The sequence below is a fragment of the Hyla sarda genome, chromosome 4, assembly GCF_029499605.1.
Source record: "Hyla sarda isolate aHylSar1 chromosome 4, aHylSar1.hap1, whole genome shotgun sequence".
In the NCBI taxonomy this organism is placed as follows: Eukaryota; Metazoa; Chordata; class Amphibia; order Anura; family Hylidae; genus Hyla; species Hyla sarda.
Window position 1 is genome coordinate 76,510,746 of NC_079192.1, and position 19,006 is coordinate 76,529,751.

Genomic DNA, 19,006 nt, shown 5'->3' on the forward strand with positions numbered 1-19,006 from the left:
AAAGCTATCATAATTATTGACCCAATTAACCACTGACCTGAAATTTAACCTTAAAACGTAATACCATGTAAATTCAGCATGGAACGATGACAAAGGAAATTCACCTACCAGTACTTGATTACATGCGTCCGCACTAGATGACCAACACAGCACCCTGAGAAACAACACCCTGATAGAGACCAGGTCAAAACTTAAACCTAACTAGGGTACAAACATAATAGATGAAACTGTTGGTTGATGCAATCCATGCTGCTGAACGACCTGTCTAATACCTTACAGAAAAGCATGACGAGATAATGCACCAAGAAAGTATTTACTGCAATGATTAAGGTTATGGGGCAAAGCAACAAAATGTAGTATGGAATTGACATCTGAATTTAAGCACTGACAAGATTTCCAAAAACTCAATACTTGTTCCAAGCTACGGAGTGCAATTAGCAGTAGTAGTGGCCAGCGAGCCTGAAGCCGTGATTGGCAAAACAATATCCTAAAACGAAAGCTAAAATGTGACCGATAACATATGAAATATATGAAATGTAATTGTGACAGGCAAGCAATATAAACACGTAAGCCTAAAGACGTGAGTCGCAACATGCAATATAACCTACTACATTACATGTCACCTAATATACAGATATTATGGTCATACAACATGAGTCTGAATGTGAACGACAAGTAAGTAGTAATGGCAAACAACGATGAGATAACTGTGTGAACCTGTGTCACAGAAGTCACACGCGACAGAATTAAGTGCCTAAAGCATGACAGCCTGAAAGATGACAGAATCTTGCATACCCACAGTACAACTATTGAACCTGAAAGTGCATTTACCCTGCCAGAAGTAGTGAGAGGCCTGAATGTTTGGAATCTACAACTAGTTAAGAACCTACTAATATTGTGACGGACTGTACGCGCAACAAACCTAGAAGTAGACTAACAGTAAGTATTGTCATTACCCAACATGAGTGACCCATATGTACAGTTTAAAGCATCATGGCGAAGTGTGACCCTTAAAGCATGACAACCTAATTAAGGAAAAATGATAGCCAGGATATGATGACATACCTGTGAATGTGACCAACCTGAGCCTGTGGGACAAATAACAGTTCATACATCCTACCAACCTTTCAAACCTAAACGAGACTACCCTGAGAACATAAGATCGTGTCAGTAATGCTATCGAGGTACCCTTTTTTTTCACTACCTTAAGAAGGTGAACTGCGTATGTGAACCATAATATTATAGCTCTGAAAAACGTGGCCGCAACAATAGGTGAACAGTGCATCCCACCTGGAATATGTGACAGGTCATGAGGGGTATGCTACTGCCACCTGTGTAGAGATGTTATTGCGCTGAAGGTGTGTCAGTAACAGCAACTGCGAAGATCCCATCCCACCTGAAGACGTGTCAGGTGTGCAATAACATTCAACAAACTTAGACACATAACTTGGACATACCTTACATACACACCACTCCAACCTATAATGTACATACTGTTCATTCAAACTATAACTTCTAACCTAAACATGCAGTCTATCCATAAACCAACTGCTATTAAAATAACCATGAAAGCGAAGTACTCACTATTATATAAGATGTAGCAGCCTACCGACGCAAAATAATCATGACAAGTCACTTAATTCCCCTTTCTTCCCCATTCTGATGCTTTGTTTGAACTTCTTGACCATATTGACCATGCATTGAGTTACTGCCATGTAATTGGCTGATTAGCTATTTGAGTTAAAGGGTTATCCAGGAAAAAACTTTTTTTTATTTATCAACTGGCTCCAGAAAGTTAAACAGATTTGTAAATTACTTCTATTAAAAAATCTTAATCATTTCAGTACTTATGACCTTCTGAAGTTAAGGTTGTTCTTTTCTGTCTAAGTGCTCTCTGATGACACGTGTCTTGGGAACCGCCCAGTTTAGAAGCAATATAGGGAGAAATAAATAAAAATGACCAGCGCTCAGAGGACATCAGTAAAGGGATGGGGGGGGGAAGGGGATATACATGTATCAGTTTTAACTCACTCCACGTTGGGGGGGATGCAGCGATATTTGCAGAAAACCCTCCCTCCAAGTTGGCATGTAATATTCCGTAGAATGGTCCGTCATAAAACAGGACGATGCGGCATATATTCTTCACAAAATGTATTCGCAATGCGTTTCCGAGGTTACAAGGGCATACGCCACCTCCTTCATTAGGCACAATACAATGAATGTTCACTTTTTTTATATACTTCTCGGTAATCACTTATCATCAGCGTCACCATCGCTCTCCGTGCTCCATTCGGTTCCCGGCGTCTCTCTGTATTTCCGATTTGTCACATGATCATCTCTTGGGTCACGTGGCTTCCGGCTAGCGCTGGGCTCTTTGACACGCATTGCGTTCCACGACTCGGAGCCGATCCACCCTGTATTCCTCCATCGTCACTTCCGGAATCGTGGAATGCATGAGAGAGGCTTAGTTCCGGATGCTTGGAGCGCAGAGAACGGCAGGTGAAGCAATTTAAAAATTCATCATTGTAACAATTATAATAATAATATTAAAACATTATTAAAAGACTTCTAAAATCATTATCTTCCCATAATAATCCATAATAATTATATAAAAGAATTATACAAAAAATATATATATCATCATTATGTATACAGCGCTAGCCGGAAGCCACGTGACCCAAGAGATGATCATGTGACAAACTGGAAATACAGAGAGACGCCGGGAACCGAATGGAGCGCGGAGAGCGACAATGACGTTGATGGTAAGTGATTAGCGAGAAGTATATAAACAAAGTGAACATTCATTGTATTGTGCCTGATGAAGGAGGTGGCGTAAGCCCTTGTAACCTCGGAAACGCGTCACGAATAAATTTTGTGAAGAATATATGCCGCATCATCCTGTTTTATGACGGACCATTCTACTCTAGGAATATTACATGCCAACTTGGAGGGGGGGGTTCTGCAAATATCGCTGCATCCCCCCCAACGTGGAGTGAGTTAAAACTGATACATGTATATCCCCTTTCCTCCCCCATCCCTTTACTGATGTCCTCTGAGCGCTGGTCATTTTTATTTATTTCTCCCTATATTATCTGTACGGATGCACGTGGAGTCTATCCGGATCTAGACCCTGACGCTCTCCAGCATTGATTGGATGCCCATTCTGGGGGAGGAACATCTCTGCAACAGAAATATATGTAATTATATATACCAACGTGGCCCTGAGGTGTTTGCGGTGGATCCCCTTGGATATAGGGCCCACTGCTCACACCGGTTGAGTTTGTTTGTTCATATTGCTTTCATCATTGGTCCAGATTGAAGCGCTCCCTTTTATTTTAATTCCTTTGTTTCTACAGTTTAGAAACAAATCCCAATAGCAAACCTCTTCTTAACTGGGTGTTTCCCGAGACAGGTGTCATCAGAGAGGACTTAGACAGAAAAGAACAACCTTAACTTCAGAAGGCCATAAGTACTGAAAGGATTAAGATTTTTTAATAGAAGTAATTTACAAATCTGTTTAACTTTCTGGAGACAGTTGTTATATTTAAAAAAAAAAAAGTTTTTTCCTGGAATACCCCTTTAATAAGTGATTGTAAATGAGTGCCAACTAAAGTAGCCAGTTAGTTTATATTCAAAGTTTAGAATGTGTGGTGGTCAGAAGAGATACAATGCTTGGTTACACAAAGCTGATGGTTCCAGTGAAGCTTGAACTAAAATCTCTTTTTCTGACTCTAGGGGTGAAACAAGTACCGTAAATGTGTAAAATAAACAGGCTGGCAAAAACTGCATTGCAAAACTATTGAACTATTGCAATTTGTAGTAAAACATGTTTTAAAATCTATTTTTATTTTATCTATTTTAGGCACAGTTTTTATTCATACCCCAACACAACTCTTTGAACACTAATAGGGTAAATCTACAGGTTGCATCAGGCTTAACTAGAAATACACAGGACACCAGTCTTACTAGCACTTGTAGTTCCATGACGTCTATAGAATCCTTATGCTGTAAAGGGGCCTACTCTATAATCTGGCCTCCAGTTGGTTACACCCAAACAGTTGGATCAATATGAATATATTGCATTTGACTTAGATTACATAAAAATTAAGATAATGTGTTACTGCCCATATGACTTTAATAAGATCATTCTTGGCAAGATCGTATCATCAAGCCATAAGTGTTCTCCAATGGCCTAAGAAAAATATAAGGCATCTATTATAAAGAGAACATATAGAATTACTGGATGATCACACGAACATTCCATATCAGTGAGTGGCTGAAATTCCATGGCTAAAGCTAATACTGTACATTTATGGCCATATTCTCTAACACGTGTAATCTTACATGAATCTCAACTTGGGATGAGCGAACCGAATCTGACAAATCCAAATTTGTTACAAATTTCAGGAAAAATTCGATTTGCAACAAATGCGAATATTGCTTCATTAAAGTCCGTTTAGTGCAGTCCAGGGTCCAGGGCATCTAAAAAGGCACTGGTGTGTACAACAACTGAAAAGTTAATAGTAGCCAGCCAGTTAGGGTGAGCAGATCACTAAATGCATATTCTCCTCTAAAATGTGTAACCTGTGGTGTACCATTTTGTTCCTGTTAAAGTCTTAACTCCTTAAGGACCCAGCCCATTTTCACCTTACAGACCCAAACATTTTTTGCACATCTGACCACTGTTACTTTAGGCATTAATAACTCTGCAATGCTTTTATTTATGAATTTGATTCTGAGACGGTTTTTTTGTGACATTCTACTTTTACATAGTGGCAAATTTTTGTCGATACTTGCATCATTTCTTGGTGAAAAATTTTAAAATGTTATGAAAAATTAGAAATTTAGCATTTTTCTAACTTTGAAGATCTCTGTTTGTATGGAAAATAGACATTCCAAATACATTTTAAATTGATTCACATTTGCAACATGTCTACTTTATATTGGCATCATAAAGTTGACATGTTTTTACTTTTGGAAGACATCAGAGGGCTTAAAAATTCAGCAGCAATTTTAAAATTTTTCACAAAATGTTCAAAATCTGAATTTTTCAGGGACCAGTTCAGCTTTGAAGTGGATTTAAAGGGCCTTAAAGTTTGTTAACCCTTTAGGTGTTTCACAGGAATAGCAGCAAAGTGAAGGAGAAAATTCAAAATCTTCATTTTTTTACACTCATGTTCTTGTAGACCAAGTTTTTGAATTTTTACAAAGGGTAATAGGAGAAAAAGCCCCCCAAAATGTGTAACCCAATTTCTCTCGAGTAAGGAAATACCTCATATGTGGATGTAAAGTGCTCTCTGGGTGCACTAGAGGGCTCAGAAGGGAAGGAGCGACAATGGGATTTTGGAGAGTGAATTTTGCTGAAATGGTTTTTGGGGGGCATGTTGCAATTAGGAAGCCCCTATGGTGCCAGAACAGCAAATAAAAACCACATGGCATACTATTTTGGAAACTACACCCCTCAAGGAACGTAAAAAAGGGTACAGTGAACCTTAACACCCCACAGGTGTTTGACAACTTTTCGTTAAAGTCGGATATGTAAATGAAAAAAAAAAAGTCACTAAAATGCTGGTTTTTCCCCAAATTTTAAATTTTTTCAAGGGGTAATAAGAGAAAATGCCCCCCAAAATTTGCAACCCAATTTCTTCTGAGAATGGAAATACCCCATATGTGGATGTCAAGTGCTCTGCTGGTGCACTACAATGGTCAGAAGAGAAGGAGCGCCATTGAACTTTTGGAGAGAGAATTTGGTTGGAATAGAAGTCAGGGGCCTTGTGCCGTTACAAAGCCCCCAGTGGTGCCAGAACAATGAACCCCCCACACATGTGACCCCATTTTGGAAGCTACACCCCTCACAGAATTTAATAAGGGGTGCAGTGAGCATTTACACCCCACTGGCGTTTGACCGATCTTTGGAACAGTGGGCTGTGCAAATGAAAAATTAAATTTTTCATTTTCACGGACCACTGTTCCAAAAATCTGTCAGACACCTGTGGGGCATAAATGCTCACTGTACCCCTTATTACATAACGTGAGGGATGAAGTTTCCAAAATGGGGTTACATGTGGGGGGTCCATTGTTCTGGCACTATGGGGGCTTTAGAAACACATGTGGCCTTCAATTCCTGACAAATTTTCTCTCCAAAAGCCCAATGGCGCTCCTTCTCTTCTGAGTATTGTAGTTCATCTGCAGAGCACTTTACATCCACATATGGAGTATGTTCTTACCCAGAAGAAATGGGGTTACAAATTTTGGGGGGCTTTTTTTCCTATTTTACCTTGTGAAAATAAAAAATTTTGGGTAATACCAGCATTTTAGTCAAAAGAATTCTCATTTTCCTTTTCCCATCCAACTTTAATGAAAATTCGTCAAACGCCTGTGAGGTGTTAAGACTCGCTTTATCCCTTGTTACGTTCCGTGAGGGGTGTAGTTTCCAAAATGGGGTCACACGTGGGTATTCATTTTTTTTTGCATTTATGTCAGAACCACTCTAAAATCAGCCACCCTGTATTATTTTTAGAGAGTCTGTGACAGTATTATTTTCAGGGGTACAGTATGCAGCAGTATTATTTTCAGGGGTACAGTAGGAAGCACCATTATTATAAGGGGTACAGTATGTGGCAGTGTTATTTTCAGGGGTACAGTATGCGGCAGTATTATTTTCAGGGGTACAATAGGCAGCGGTATTATTTATAGGGGTACAGTATTCTGCAGTATTATTTTCAGGGGTACAGTAGGCAGCAGTATTATTTTTAGGGCTACAGTATGAGGTAGTATTATTTTCAGGGGTACAGTAGGCAGCAGTATTATTTTTAGGGGTACAGTATGCGGCAGTGTTATTTTCAGGGGTACAGTATGCGGCAGTATTCAGAAAATACAGGAAATAGTACATTTACATCCTCCAGAGTTCAGTCATTTTACCTATATCCTTCATGGCACTGTGGCCACTAGGTGTAAACCAGGCCTTAAAGCTTAGCTCGGACCTTTACCAGTGAAAGATCTGGATGAGCGGACCCTCACTAAAAATAGTTGAGTACCCCTGGTCTAGGCCTTCAATTGTATATCAGGCACCAAAACTCTTTAAGTGGGACACACTGAAACCCTTAACCCTACCACATACAATGCCATGTTAACTATGTAGGTATACAGAACTGGCAACCTGACCATATTGTCCTTTCCTACAAGGGACATAAAGGTGTAGGCGAGTTCAGAAAGAAGAAAGAATTACTGCGGTGGCACTGCCTTGATAATTTCACATGCAGAGTCGAGTATGGGTTAAAAGTATCAATGCATTTTATTCAATACATAGGACTTTTACAGGGAAGTGCAAGACGCGTTTTGAAGGTATGTTCCCTCTTTCTCAATTGTAAAGGTGTAGGGACATCAAACATTGAGTTCTCACTTGATGCATTTCATGCCCATCAATAATATACTGCACTCTGCAAAACAGTATACATTAGGCTGTTTTGCTTTTTGCCAATAAATTAATAATTCATTGACTGGACAACTAGACAATGAATTACAGATAGTCACAGACATTCGGGAAAATACATTAGGTGATCTTTATATAATGTCTATGGTCAGCTCTAAACTGACCAAATATTACTAGTAACCCACTCCTCTGTCCCAGAATCCAAAGGTTATGTCAACTCAATGAAACAGACCCAAACAAATAACACTACCACTAAAATATGCTGCCAAAATGATTCTTACATAGCATTTCTATTATACTCCAAATGATGATCTAATGTTATGAGCATCTTTTATTTTCTGAAGACCATTACTTCATTGTGAATAAAGCAGAGAATGTACTTAGTCCAGAAAGTTGGTGAATGCTGGGAGGAGAAGGATTGGGAAAGGAAGCAATGTTTGGAAGTGTACATCATATTTGGTACTGTCTGTACTGTAGTCAGCACATTTTTCATTTAGCTGAAGGTTCTATACTTTATTCCAGGGATTAAATAAGGGCCTTTGTTTCTGCCGGGCACCTGGTAGGGAGAGGATGGGCCATTAATCTTCTTGGTTAACTTGAATGGGTAATTGTGGTGAACATATTTTATGCCATAAAATAGGCCATAAATGCATATGATTGGTGGTGATCGGTGGGCATGGTTAGTTGCTTCCCTAACTCCCATGGACATAAGAGAGCCTTGGGAATTTCATGGAAATTCCGACGTGTGAACATGAGTCTAAAGGGAGGAGCTCTAGTCTTGGTGATGCCTAGCCAGTCTGTGTTACAGGTGAAATCACTGCTGAGAACAATCCGCAGGATAGTCCAGACTACCTGGAACACACGGGCACCTGGAATAGGTTGCCACTGATAGTGGGGGATTATTAAGCACAACTGTGCTAAAGGCAGAGATTATTATCAAGTTCCCCATTGCATTAAAAGAGTACCTGTCACCAAATAAAACTTTTACTACAGTATTCCTTGTGTAATTAGCAGACACTTTCCCATTCACTTGCTTTTAAAATTATCCACATAAATATGTTTAAAATGTAATAGAAAAAACAGCCACTAGGTGGCTCTGTTCTGTTCCCTGCTACAATTAATACAGTGAGTTTGGTCTCCTCCCGGCCTGACAGGAGACCAAACTAAGGAAGTGCTTCTCTGCTCTGAGCTTGATTGACAGCTATACAGAGTCTCATTCAAAGATGCACAGAGCCTCACTGAAACATGCAAAGAGCCTCACTGAAACATGCATAGAGCCTTACTGAAAGATGCACAGAGCCTCATTGACGGCTGCAAGGAGCCTCACTGAAACATGCATAGAGCCTCACTGAAACATGCACAGAGCCTGAGGTCTTCTATTCATCATAGCACTGCAACCATATAAGGGTGGAAGTGGTCCCCCAGCAGGCATGACTTTCTCCTGCTGGAAGAGTTCACTATGTAAGCAAGAATAAAGGTATGATACAGAGCTTTTTGAAGCTCCTAAATTTTTTTTAAGGGTGGGAGTGGTGTTAGGAGTAGTTAGGGAACATATATAGCCTTAGTTAGTTTAGAAAAGTTTATTTGGTGACAAGTACTTTTTAAGTGTGTTGCCCTCATTTAACAGATTGAGGCGTCATATTGGCATTTTAAATGCTGAAAATGTTGTTGTGCCAGTCACTACAACTTTCATAAAATGTTTTGTATTCCGCTATTGCCTGGTTACTGCTGATGAAGATTCTTGTGAGTGCTGAAGCCACTTCAATGTTTTCATCAACTGCATGTATGTTCGTACTTGCCAACATTGTCCTATTTGTAGCATTGGCAAGGTGCTGCAGCATTGTACCATGCAACAGAACTGGACAATGATGCAATTCCTTGAACTGTTGCTACACAAAGTACACTGTTTGCAAGTATGAACCAGTCTGCAGCCAATGTAAACATTGAAGAGGGTGCAGTGGTGGCATAAGCACCACAAACCCTACAAAAAGCATATTGGCTAGGGTGCTGGGACTTAGGCCATGAAAATTAGGTTTTCCGTTGGTCTATCCTTTGAAAAGAGGCCATCAGTTTTTAAGAGCTGGATAACCAATTTGACCCGCCATTAGATTAGAGGCATGACCTGTAACTTCTGGGACCTGGAACAAAATCTGTAACAGGGCCCCACATCTACCATGTGCCATTTGTAGTACTGGCATCTTTCTATGGGGCAAAGGTGCCTTGGGGCCCCCTCAAGCAGCAGAGCCCAATGGCAGTGGCTACCTCTTCACCCTGTATAGTTATGCACCTGCATGAGATGTTGTAAGGAAAATATCTAACATATTACATGCTACACTTAGTGCAAAATAACCCACATTGAGAAAAAATAAACATAAGGTTCTGTTCAACTTGTGAATTGTTGAATTTTGTGCAGGCAATGTAACTATAAAATTGGACTGTTAACCTGCCAGATACAAAAACAATGAGGTACTGAATGAAAATTTACTATTTTGGGGTTCCTAACATAAATTAGGTACTAGACATCATTTTGTGTAAATGAGAAAAATATTTCCCAACAGTAAATGTTGTCAGGTCTAGTACCTGTAAAGTGAAGCATCATAAAATGACCTGTACAAGTCCAGTCAAATATAGGAGTGTGTTTAGGACTGTTTGTTCAGATGTTAGAAGACGTATGGTTTATCTTCAGCGGGAAAGATGAGCTGTGTACAATAAGTGTGTAAAGTGGTTTAGTTAAAGACGTTAATAGGCCAAGACTGAGTACTGTATAGAAAGACATTTGAAGCAGAACCCAATATTGTTGTAAAAGCAGAAATGCCTTTGCTGGTTCCATAGTGGATTTTATTACTGTTACTGGAAAGAGGGGAAAAAAAAGTTTCTATAGAAGAGACGTCTCAGGAGTGTTTCTGGGAAACATGAGACATCCATGTAACATCAAAGTTGCATGACCACACAGATGAAGGGCCAGCGAGAAGATTTCCCAACACTGCCAAAAAGCATAGATCATAACTGGAGGCCAGACTAGAGACACAGGTTTTATTACAGAAAGATGGCAAGTAGATAAGGGAAGGACAATGCTATTATAACTCTAGGGTATAATGATGGTTCAGGATTAGAGGGTCCAACATTCTTGATAAAAATTGCAATTTTTATTTGCAAAACATTATAAAGTCCAAGTGAATGCAGACATCATGCACAGGCTGCATTCTGTTTTTTAAGAGCCATGGAGCTCTCAGTCATAGGAGTCTAAGACATTGGTACAGTAAGAAAAAAGGCTTTAAAATAAAACAAGACTGAAAGCAAAGACCAAATAAATATATATCATTCAATCGTTGCCTTCTGACAAGCTGTCAAATATTCTCTTCAAGTTTTTCATTGTTATTCATATTGTCCAATAAGAAAGGTGGGACCGGCAGTATACAGTAAAAGCCAGAACATCTACAGTACCATTTGGACTGTTACATAGCTTTTAAAGAGTTTTCTTAAGCTTTAAATATATTTTTCTATGTAGTGTTACAATGTGAGTTATACAGTTGGGATTTTCAAAAAGACCATGTGATGGTCATTGTGTTTGTGACCCTACTGCAATACTGGCAAAAAAAAAAATTATAAAGTTTGTAGATTGAATAAACAGCTGCCATATAGGTAGAAGATGGCCCAGGCCATGCTTTGGTGATCAAATGGACTTAACCCCTTAAGGACACAGGTTTTTTCCGTTTTTGCATTTAAATTTTTTCCTCATCACTCATATCAATCATAACTACATGCAGGAAAATTTATACATTTTAAATGGTCATTTTCTGACCTCTATAACTTTTAAATTTTTTCCATACGGGCCAGTATGAGGACTAATTTGTTGTGCCGTGATCTGAAGTTTTTATCGGTACCATTTTTATATTGATCAGACTTTTTGAGCACTTTTTATAAATTTTTTCATGACCAAAAATTAGCTATTTTGGACTTTGGAAATTGCGCGTACACCATTGACCGTGCGGTTTAATTAATGGGATATTTTTATAGTTCGGAAATTTCCGCATGCGGCGATACCACATATGTTTATTTTTATTTACACTGTTTTTTTAAATGGGAAAAGGGGGGTGATTCTTACTTTTATTAGGGAAGGGGTTAAATGATCTTTATTAACTTTTTTTTCCCGCTTTTTTTTTTCTGCAGTGTTATAGCCCCCCTAGTGGCTATTACACTGCACACACTGATCTGCTACACAGATCATTGCCGTGTTATCAGTGTTATCGGTGGTCGATTGCGGTGGTCGATTGCTGGATTTCAGGCTTGGAGCAATCAATCGCCGATTGAACGCGATGGAGGCAGGTTAGGGGACCTCCGCTCGCTTTCTAGCTGATCGGGACATCGCGATTTCACCATGATGGTCCCCATCAGCCCGACTTAGCTGCTGGGAAGCTTTCATTTTAGACGCGGTGATCAACTTTGAACGCTGCATCTAAAGGGTTAATAGCACGCAGTGCAACGATCAGTGCCGCACGCTATTAGCCCAAGGTCCCGGCTTTCATTAGCCGCAGGACCGACCCGGTATGATGCGGGGCCACGGCATGACCCCACATTATATACTGGGACCGGGCGCAGGGCGTACAGGTACACCCTGCGTCCTTAAGAGGTTAAATGAGAGAACTCTTCCCAAAGGTGAATGTAAGGAGCAGACTTGACTTTCCCCTCAACATATGTGGGTATATGACTTTAAGAAATCATGTGCTGGTGTTAGGCTGCTATTGCCATGTATAATGTATAAACTAAGGATGTGATGTATGCATTTCATGGTGTTAAACCCATTTATAATATGGCTGTCCTCTAATGTAGCACGGGGACTTTGGCTCTTCTTCTCATCTAGGAAGTGCTCTCTAATGCACCACAGCATTTATGTTATAGGTTCCGTAGATAAAAGACCATATCAAAATGTAGACTTCCACAACATATTCTTATACATCTGGACATCCTACCCATGATGGGCAAACTCCACAATCCAGGAGGGTGAATAGGGACAGGGTGCAGTTATAAGGTAGCCCCTGGGCACTACTGACCCAGATGGTATTTAGACTGAGAGCTAGATGGAAGTACTCGCAAGTGTCTATAAATCTGCACAATAAGTACATTTACAGTCAAGGAGCTTCCTATTTGGTTTGAATATGTCTGTGTGAGACTCCTTATCCCACCTGCTCCCCCCTCCTCCTTTCTATGAGGGGTACAGACTGTACCCCGGTGACAACTCATCCAACATTTTGCTCTCTGCCTGGAACATGGCAGCGACAATGAAGGCTCACAGGATTTTCTTACGTAGATTGAATAGTTTACTATGCAACATGTGTAAGAAGCTTGTAAATTGAAATGCCTCCACCACGGCTCCAAGGTGAAGAGTCCTGGTCAGCGGTCGGACCGGCTCTCTGCCAGCTTGGCAGTTGCCACGTAGACAACGCCTGGGCCTGCAGTGGGACAGGAAGCAGAGCACTCACTGACCAGGCTAGGTTGTACAAACAATGTTGGTGACACCCTTTTCTACTGCAATGGGTGAGATCAACCCTTAGCAAACTACACAGGTAGGTTTTATCCTGGTTCTTGTTAAGAAAACATAGGACTCCTTTAACGTTAAAAGTGAAAATAACTGAGCTCACTATTGGAGCCAAATGACTTCTCGATTTAATCATTCAACATTGGCAGCCTTAGGCTCTCCAGCTGTTCTGCGAGAAGTCTCCAAAGAGCTGCGTCTTCAGACATGATGTTAGCCTCCTTTTTTAATGTGCACTTTTTTATGGATTTTTTATGATAACAGATATCAATACAGTCTTTTATTAATATGATGGCAGTGCCCAGAGTAGACTGGCATCATGGCAATGAAATGCATTTCTGGCTATGTGGCTATATTCCATTTTACTTTTATATGGAGCACTTGGCTTCTTAAAGTGTCCTTAGAAAGTAACGCAAGGACCCTACCAGGAACACATTGTAGCCACACATTATCATTGAGACTGCAACAGCTTTCCTTGTGGATCGGATTCCATACAGAACTATTCTGTCTCCTAATCTTTCCTCGCATGTTTTGGCAGCGACACTCGAATGATCTGCGCAGTCAGCAGCTTAGAGTTCACAATATTTATGGTAACTCATTAAATCCACATGATGTATTTCAGCTATAAAGTTGGCCAGAATGACTGGAATAAACAGTACTGTAGGGGATATGGAGGCCTGGGATTCATTGTCCTCTTGACACTTTGGGTCCTTATAGTTCCAAGGATCTGAGGTCATAATAAAAAAAAGTTTTCTGGGGCAACTAAAGTGATTTGATCAAATAACTTGACTTTTCTTTATTTTATATTTTTATTTTTTATTTTTTTTAATCCTAGAAGGACTACACAAATCTAAAGTTACAGTGATAACATATGTGGTGTCCCGGTACCGCATTCTATGCGGTACCTATTTATGTATGCATCCCCATAGCCAGAGTCCCTGAGACGTAGGGATCCCTGTCATCCAGTCTACTCCTAGTCACCTCTATTTCAGTTTATAGATCGGTATTTTATGCAAAGTTTAATTTAAATAGAATAGCATATATGTAAATAAATGGTTAATTACTTGTTTCCATAGCATTGCAGGACCTGCGGGTCACGTGACTCTGTGAACTCTATGGTATTAAACTTAAGGACCTTTGGAGGCCCTGTGACTTAAGCAATCCCATTACACCATGTAATGGTGAATGGCAGATGTTCGAACCAATCAGATTCGCCCCGCCCCCTGCCCATATAAGGGAGCGGTGGCCATGTTTCTCTCTCTTACCTCGTGGGCTGTCATGAGAGAAGGATCTGCGCAGCAGCTAATGCAGTGAGTTAGGCCTGAGCCTTGCGGCGACGGCTGAACAATCTAATTATAGAGTGTGCCGTGGATATTGCAAGCACTTCAGTAAAGTGGACCTTCAGTTATTTTATGCACCTATCGTTACTGGGAAGGGTGGCGATAGGCCGGAACATTGATTCAGCATACCAGCCCTCAGCCTGGCGTCACGAACTATAGGGTTAACATTAACCCCTCATATTCCATACCACCACCACCATACACCCCTCGAGGGCTACCACACATATAATACACAGCCATAAAATTCTGATTTGTGTAAGTCTAGTTATTAGTATTCTGCTGATCCCAAAAATGTCATATTGCTGGCCCTGGTGGTCAATCACTGAGGTCTGGGAACTGGAACCTCACAGATTTAACCTGTTCTGGTGTTAACCTTTAAAGGGCTACTCCGATGGAAAACAGATTTCTAAATTACTTCTAATAAAAAATATTAATCCTTACTAGTACTTATCCTAAAAGTACTTATTAGCTGCTAAATACTACAGAGGAAATTATTTTCTTTTTGGAACACAGTGCTCTCTGCTGACATCATGACCACAGTGCTCTCTGCTGACACCTATGTCCATTTTAGGAACTGTCCAGAGTAGGAGAAAATCCCCATAGAAAATATATGCTGCTCTGGACAGTTCCTAAAATGGACAGATATGTCAGCAGAGAGCACTGTGGTCATGATGTCAGCAGAGAGCACTGTGTTCCAAAAAGAAAATAATTTCCTCTGTAGTATTCAGCACCTAATAAGTACTGGAAGTATTAAGATTTTTTAATAGAAGTAATTTACAAATCTGTTTAACTTTCTGGCACCAGCTGATTTAGAAAAAAAAAAGTTTTCCACCGGAGTACCCCTTTAACCCCTTAACCCCTTAAGGACGCAGGACGTAAATGTACGTCCTGGTGAGGTGGTACTTAACGCACCAGGACGTACATTTACGTCCTAAGCATAACCGCGGGCATCGGAGCGATGCCCGTGTCATGCGCGGCTGATCCCGGCTGCTGATCGCAGCCAGGGACCCGCCGGCAATGGCCGACGCCCGCGATCTCGCGGGCGTCCGCCATTAACCCCTCAGGTGCCGGGATCAATACAGATCCCGGCATCTGCGGCAGTTCGCGATTAAAATGAACGATCGGATCGCCCGCAGCGCTGCTGCGGGGATCCGATCATTCATAACGCCGCACGGAGGTCCCCTCTCCTTCCTCCGTGCGGCTCCCGGTGTCTCCTGCTCTGGTCTGTGATCGAGCAGACCAGAGCAGAAGATGACCGAAAACACTGATCTGTTCTATGTCCTATACATAGAACAGATCAGTATTAGCAATCATGGTATTGCTATGAATAGTCCCCTATGGGGACTATTCAAGTGTAAAAAAAAATGTAAAAAAATGTCAAAGTAAAAGTAAAAAAAAAGTGAAAAATCCCCTCCCCCAATAAAAAAGTAAAACGTCCGTTTTTTCCTATTTTACCCCCAAAAACTTTCGTTTTCCCCGTCCCGTCCTTTCGTTTTCCCCGTAGCACTCCAGATGTTGCAAAACTACAACTCCCAGCATGCCCAGACAGCTGTTTGGGCATGCTCGGATTTGTAGTTTTGCAACAGCTGGAGGGCTACAGTTTGAGACCACTATACAGTAGTCTCTAAACTATAGCCCTCCAGATCTTGCAAAACTACAACTCCTAGCATGCCCACACAACTGTTTGCTGTCTGGGCATGCTGGGATTTGTAGTTTTGCAAAATCTGGAGGGCCATAGTTTGCAGTGGTCTCTATACTCTAGCTCTCCAGAGGTTGCAAAACTGCACATCCCAGCATGCGCAAACAGCAAACAGCTGTCTCGGCATGCTGGGAGTTGTAGTTGTGTACCTCCAGCTGTTGCATAACTACATCTCCCAGCATGGCCTTCGGCGATCAGTACATGCTGGGAGTTGTAGTTTTGCAACAGCTGGAGGCACACTGGTTGGAAAATACTGAGTTAGGTAACAGAACCTAACTGAAGGTTTTCCAACCAGTGTGCCTCCAGCTGTTGCAAAAGTACAACTCCCAGCATGCACGGTCTGTCAGTACATGCTGGGAGTTGTAGTTTGAAACAGCTGGAGGTTTGCCCCCCATGTGAATGTACAGGGTACATTCACACAGGCAGGTTTACAGTAAGTTTCCTGCTTTAAGTTTGGGCTGCGGCAAATTTTTCGCCCCAGCGAAAATTCCTAGCGGGGAACTCACTGTAAACCTCCACCAGTGCGAATGTACCCTAAAAACACTACACTACACTAACACATAATAAAGGGTAAAACACTGCATATACACCCACTTACACTGCCCCCCCCCCCCCCCCAATAAAAATGAAAAACGTATTGTACGGCAGCGTTTACAAAACGGAGCCGCTGGCTGTTGCAAAACAACAACTCCCAGCATTTCCAGACAGCCACTGACTGTCCAGGCATGCTGGGAGTTTAGCAACAGCTGGAGGCATCCTGTTTGGGAGTCACTGGCGTAGAATACCCCTATGTCCACCCCTCTGCAATCCCTAATTTAATCCTCAAATGCGCATGGCGCTCTCTCACTTCAGAGCCCTGTCGTATTTTAAGGAAACAGTTTGGGGCCTCATATGGGGTATTTCTGTACTCGGAAGAAATTGCACTAGAAATTTTGGGGAGCTTTTTCTCCTTTTACCCCTTATGAAAAAGAAAAGTTGGGGGCTACACCAGCCTGTTAGTGTAAAAAAAAATGTTTACACTAGCATGCTGGTGTTGCCCTTTACTTTTTATTTTCACAAGAGTTATAAGGAAAAAAAGACCCCCAAAATTTGTAACGCAATTTCTCCTGAGTACGGAAATACCCCATATGTGGGCGTAAAATGCTCTGCGGGCGCACAACAAGGCTCAGGAGTGAGAGCGTGCCATGTACATTTGAGGCCTAAATTGGTGATTTGCACAGGGGTGGCTGATTTTACAGCGGTTCTGACATAAACCCAAAAAATACCCACATGTGACCCCATTTTGGAAACTACAAAACTTACGGAATGTAACAAGGGGGTATAGTGAGCCTTAACAAAAATTAAAAAAATATTTTTTTTCACTAAAATGCTGGCGTTACCCTAAATTTTTCATTTTCACAAGGGAAAATAGGAAAATAGCACCCCAAAATTTGTAACCCCATTTCTTCAGATGACCTGACGAAGAGGGGGTCCCACCCCTTGAAACGCGTAGTCTCTAGCGCTGATTAAAGAATTGTGAACATTTATCCACTGTCCTTCGCGGCTTCTTCATTTATCGGGCGAGCACCAGGAGGATCCAAGTTTTTTCCTCTGCATTCTTGCAGTTTCAAATGTGAAAAACACTACACTACACTACACTACACTACACTTACAAAATATAAAAAGTAAAACACTACATATACCCCTACACAGTCCTCCCCCCAATAAAAATATTAAAATGTCAGTACGGCACTGTTTCCAAAACGGAGCCTCCAGCTGTTGCAAAACAACAACTCCCAGTGTTGCCGACAGCCATTGACTGTCCAGGCATGCTGGGAATTTTGCAACAGCTGGAGGCACCCTGTTTGGGAAACACTGCCATAGGGTAATTTTGGTATTGGAGGCAAGTGTAATTCTTGCATCCGGGTCCGTCCCTATGCAAATCCCTAATTCAGGCCTCAAATGCGCATGGCGCTCTCACCTCAGAGCCCTGTCGTGTTTCAAGGCAACAGTTTAGAGCCATATATGGGGTATTTCTAACAAATTTTGGTGGGCTTTTTCTCCTTTTACCTCTTATGAAAAGGTTGGGGTCTACACCAGCCTGTTATTGTAAAACAATCTACAACAGTAATAATCTTCATAAACCTTGTTTCTCTATAGGTCTGGCAGTGTTCTTCACCACTGGAGTGAAATCTATGACTTTGTGGAACATTTAACAGAGAGATTTATCAGGTCAGTATCCCTATACACCACTATTTTATTTTTCAAACCACAAAAAAGTGTCATTGATATCAAGGACAATGGTTAAATGGAACGGGGAACAGCACTATTAGGCCTCATACACATGGCAGTATTAGAGCTCCAGAAAACAGACAAATTATAATACATTATCCAAGGGTCTTTGGTTCCCTACTGTACCCACATAGATTACGGTATTTCTTTCATTCATATGGAGGCATATAATTTTGTATGGTATGCTACATGAGATGCTGAATGGAGGTATCGCAGTATAATGTGGTACATGGAATAGACAGCCTCCATACACACAAATTTGGTTTTCTGTTTTGTTTAACTGTGTTTTTAACAATTAAAACATAACCGGGAAAAATTTATGCATACAGCCCTTAATTCACAGTACATTACCCACATCAAACAAGGTCACATAAAATAACCGCAGTTCAACAGGGCACAGGAGCTTCTTCAGGGTCCTGTACAGTACACAGTGTCCCAAAAAAGTAACATGGAGCTGCTCTCACCTGGAGCAGCTAACCCTGGCACAGGTAAAGAGTAGTACAGAACATGTAATACCTCCCTGTACCAGACAGCCAGTCAGTGCATGCACTATTTCTCCCATTACTATCTTCCATCACAAAATAACGTCTGTTATTCATAACAGGCTATAACGGATTAAAACGGATAATGTAAAAATACCATAGACTATAATGGGATTTTCTAACAGACGTATGGGATTTTCTAACGGACATTTAATGGCCGATTTTCAGGGTTTTCATAACGGAACATCA

General features: G+C 41.1%; 1 protein-coding gene across 3 annotated transcripts in view; it reads left to right on the forward strand.

The window, feature by feature from the left end:
• ANTXR1 (ANTXR cell adhesion molecule 1) overlaps positions 1–19,006 on the forward strand; it is a 172,475-nt gene that overhangs the window by 25,331 nt on the left and 128,138 nt on the right. The window contains exons 1-2 of one of the 3 annotated variants that reach the window (XM_056571413.1): positions 12,878–12,996; positions 18,144–18,215. Coding sequence is in view for 1 of the 3 variants with exons in the window: in XM_056571412.1 (XP_056427387.1) it covers positions 18,144–18,215 (72 nt within the window). In the remaining 2 variants the exon portion in view is untranslated. Of the gene's footprint in view, positions 1–12,877; positions 12,997–18,143; positions 18,216–18,643; positions 18,764–19,006 lie in introns of those variants that run through there. The other 2 variants (XM_056571412.1, XM_056571414.1) reach the window with 2 other exon arrangements.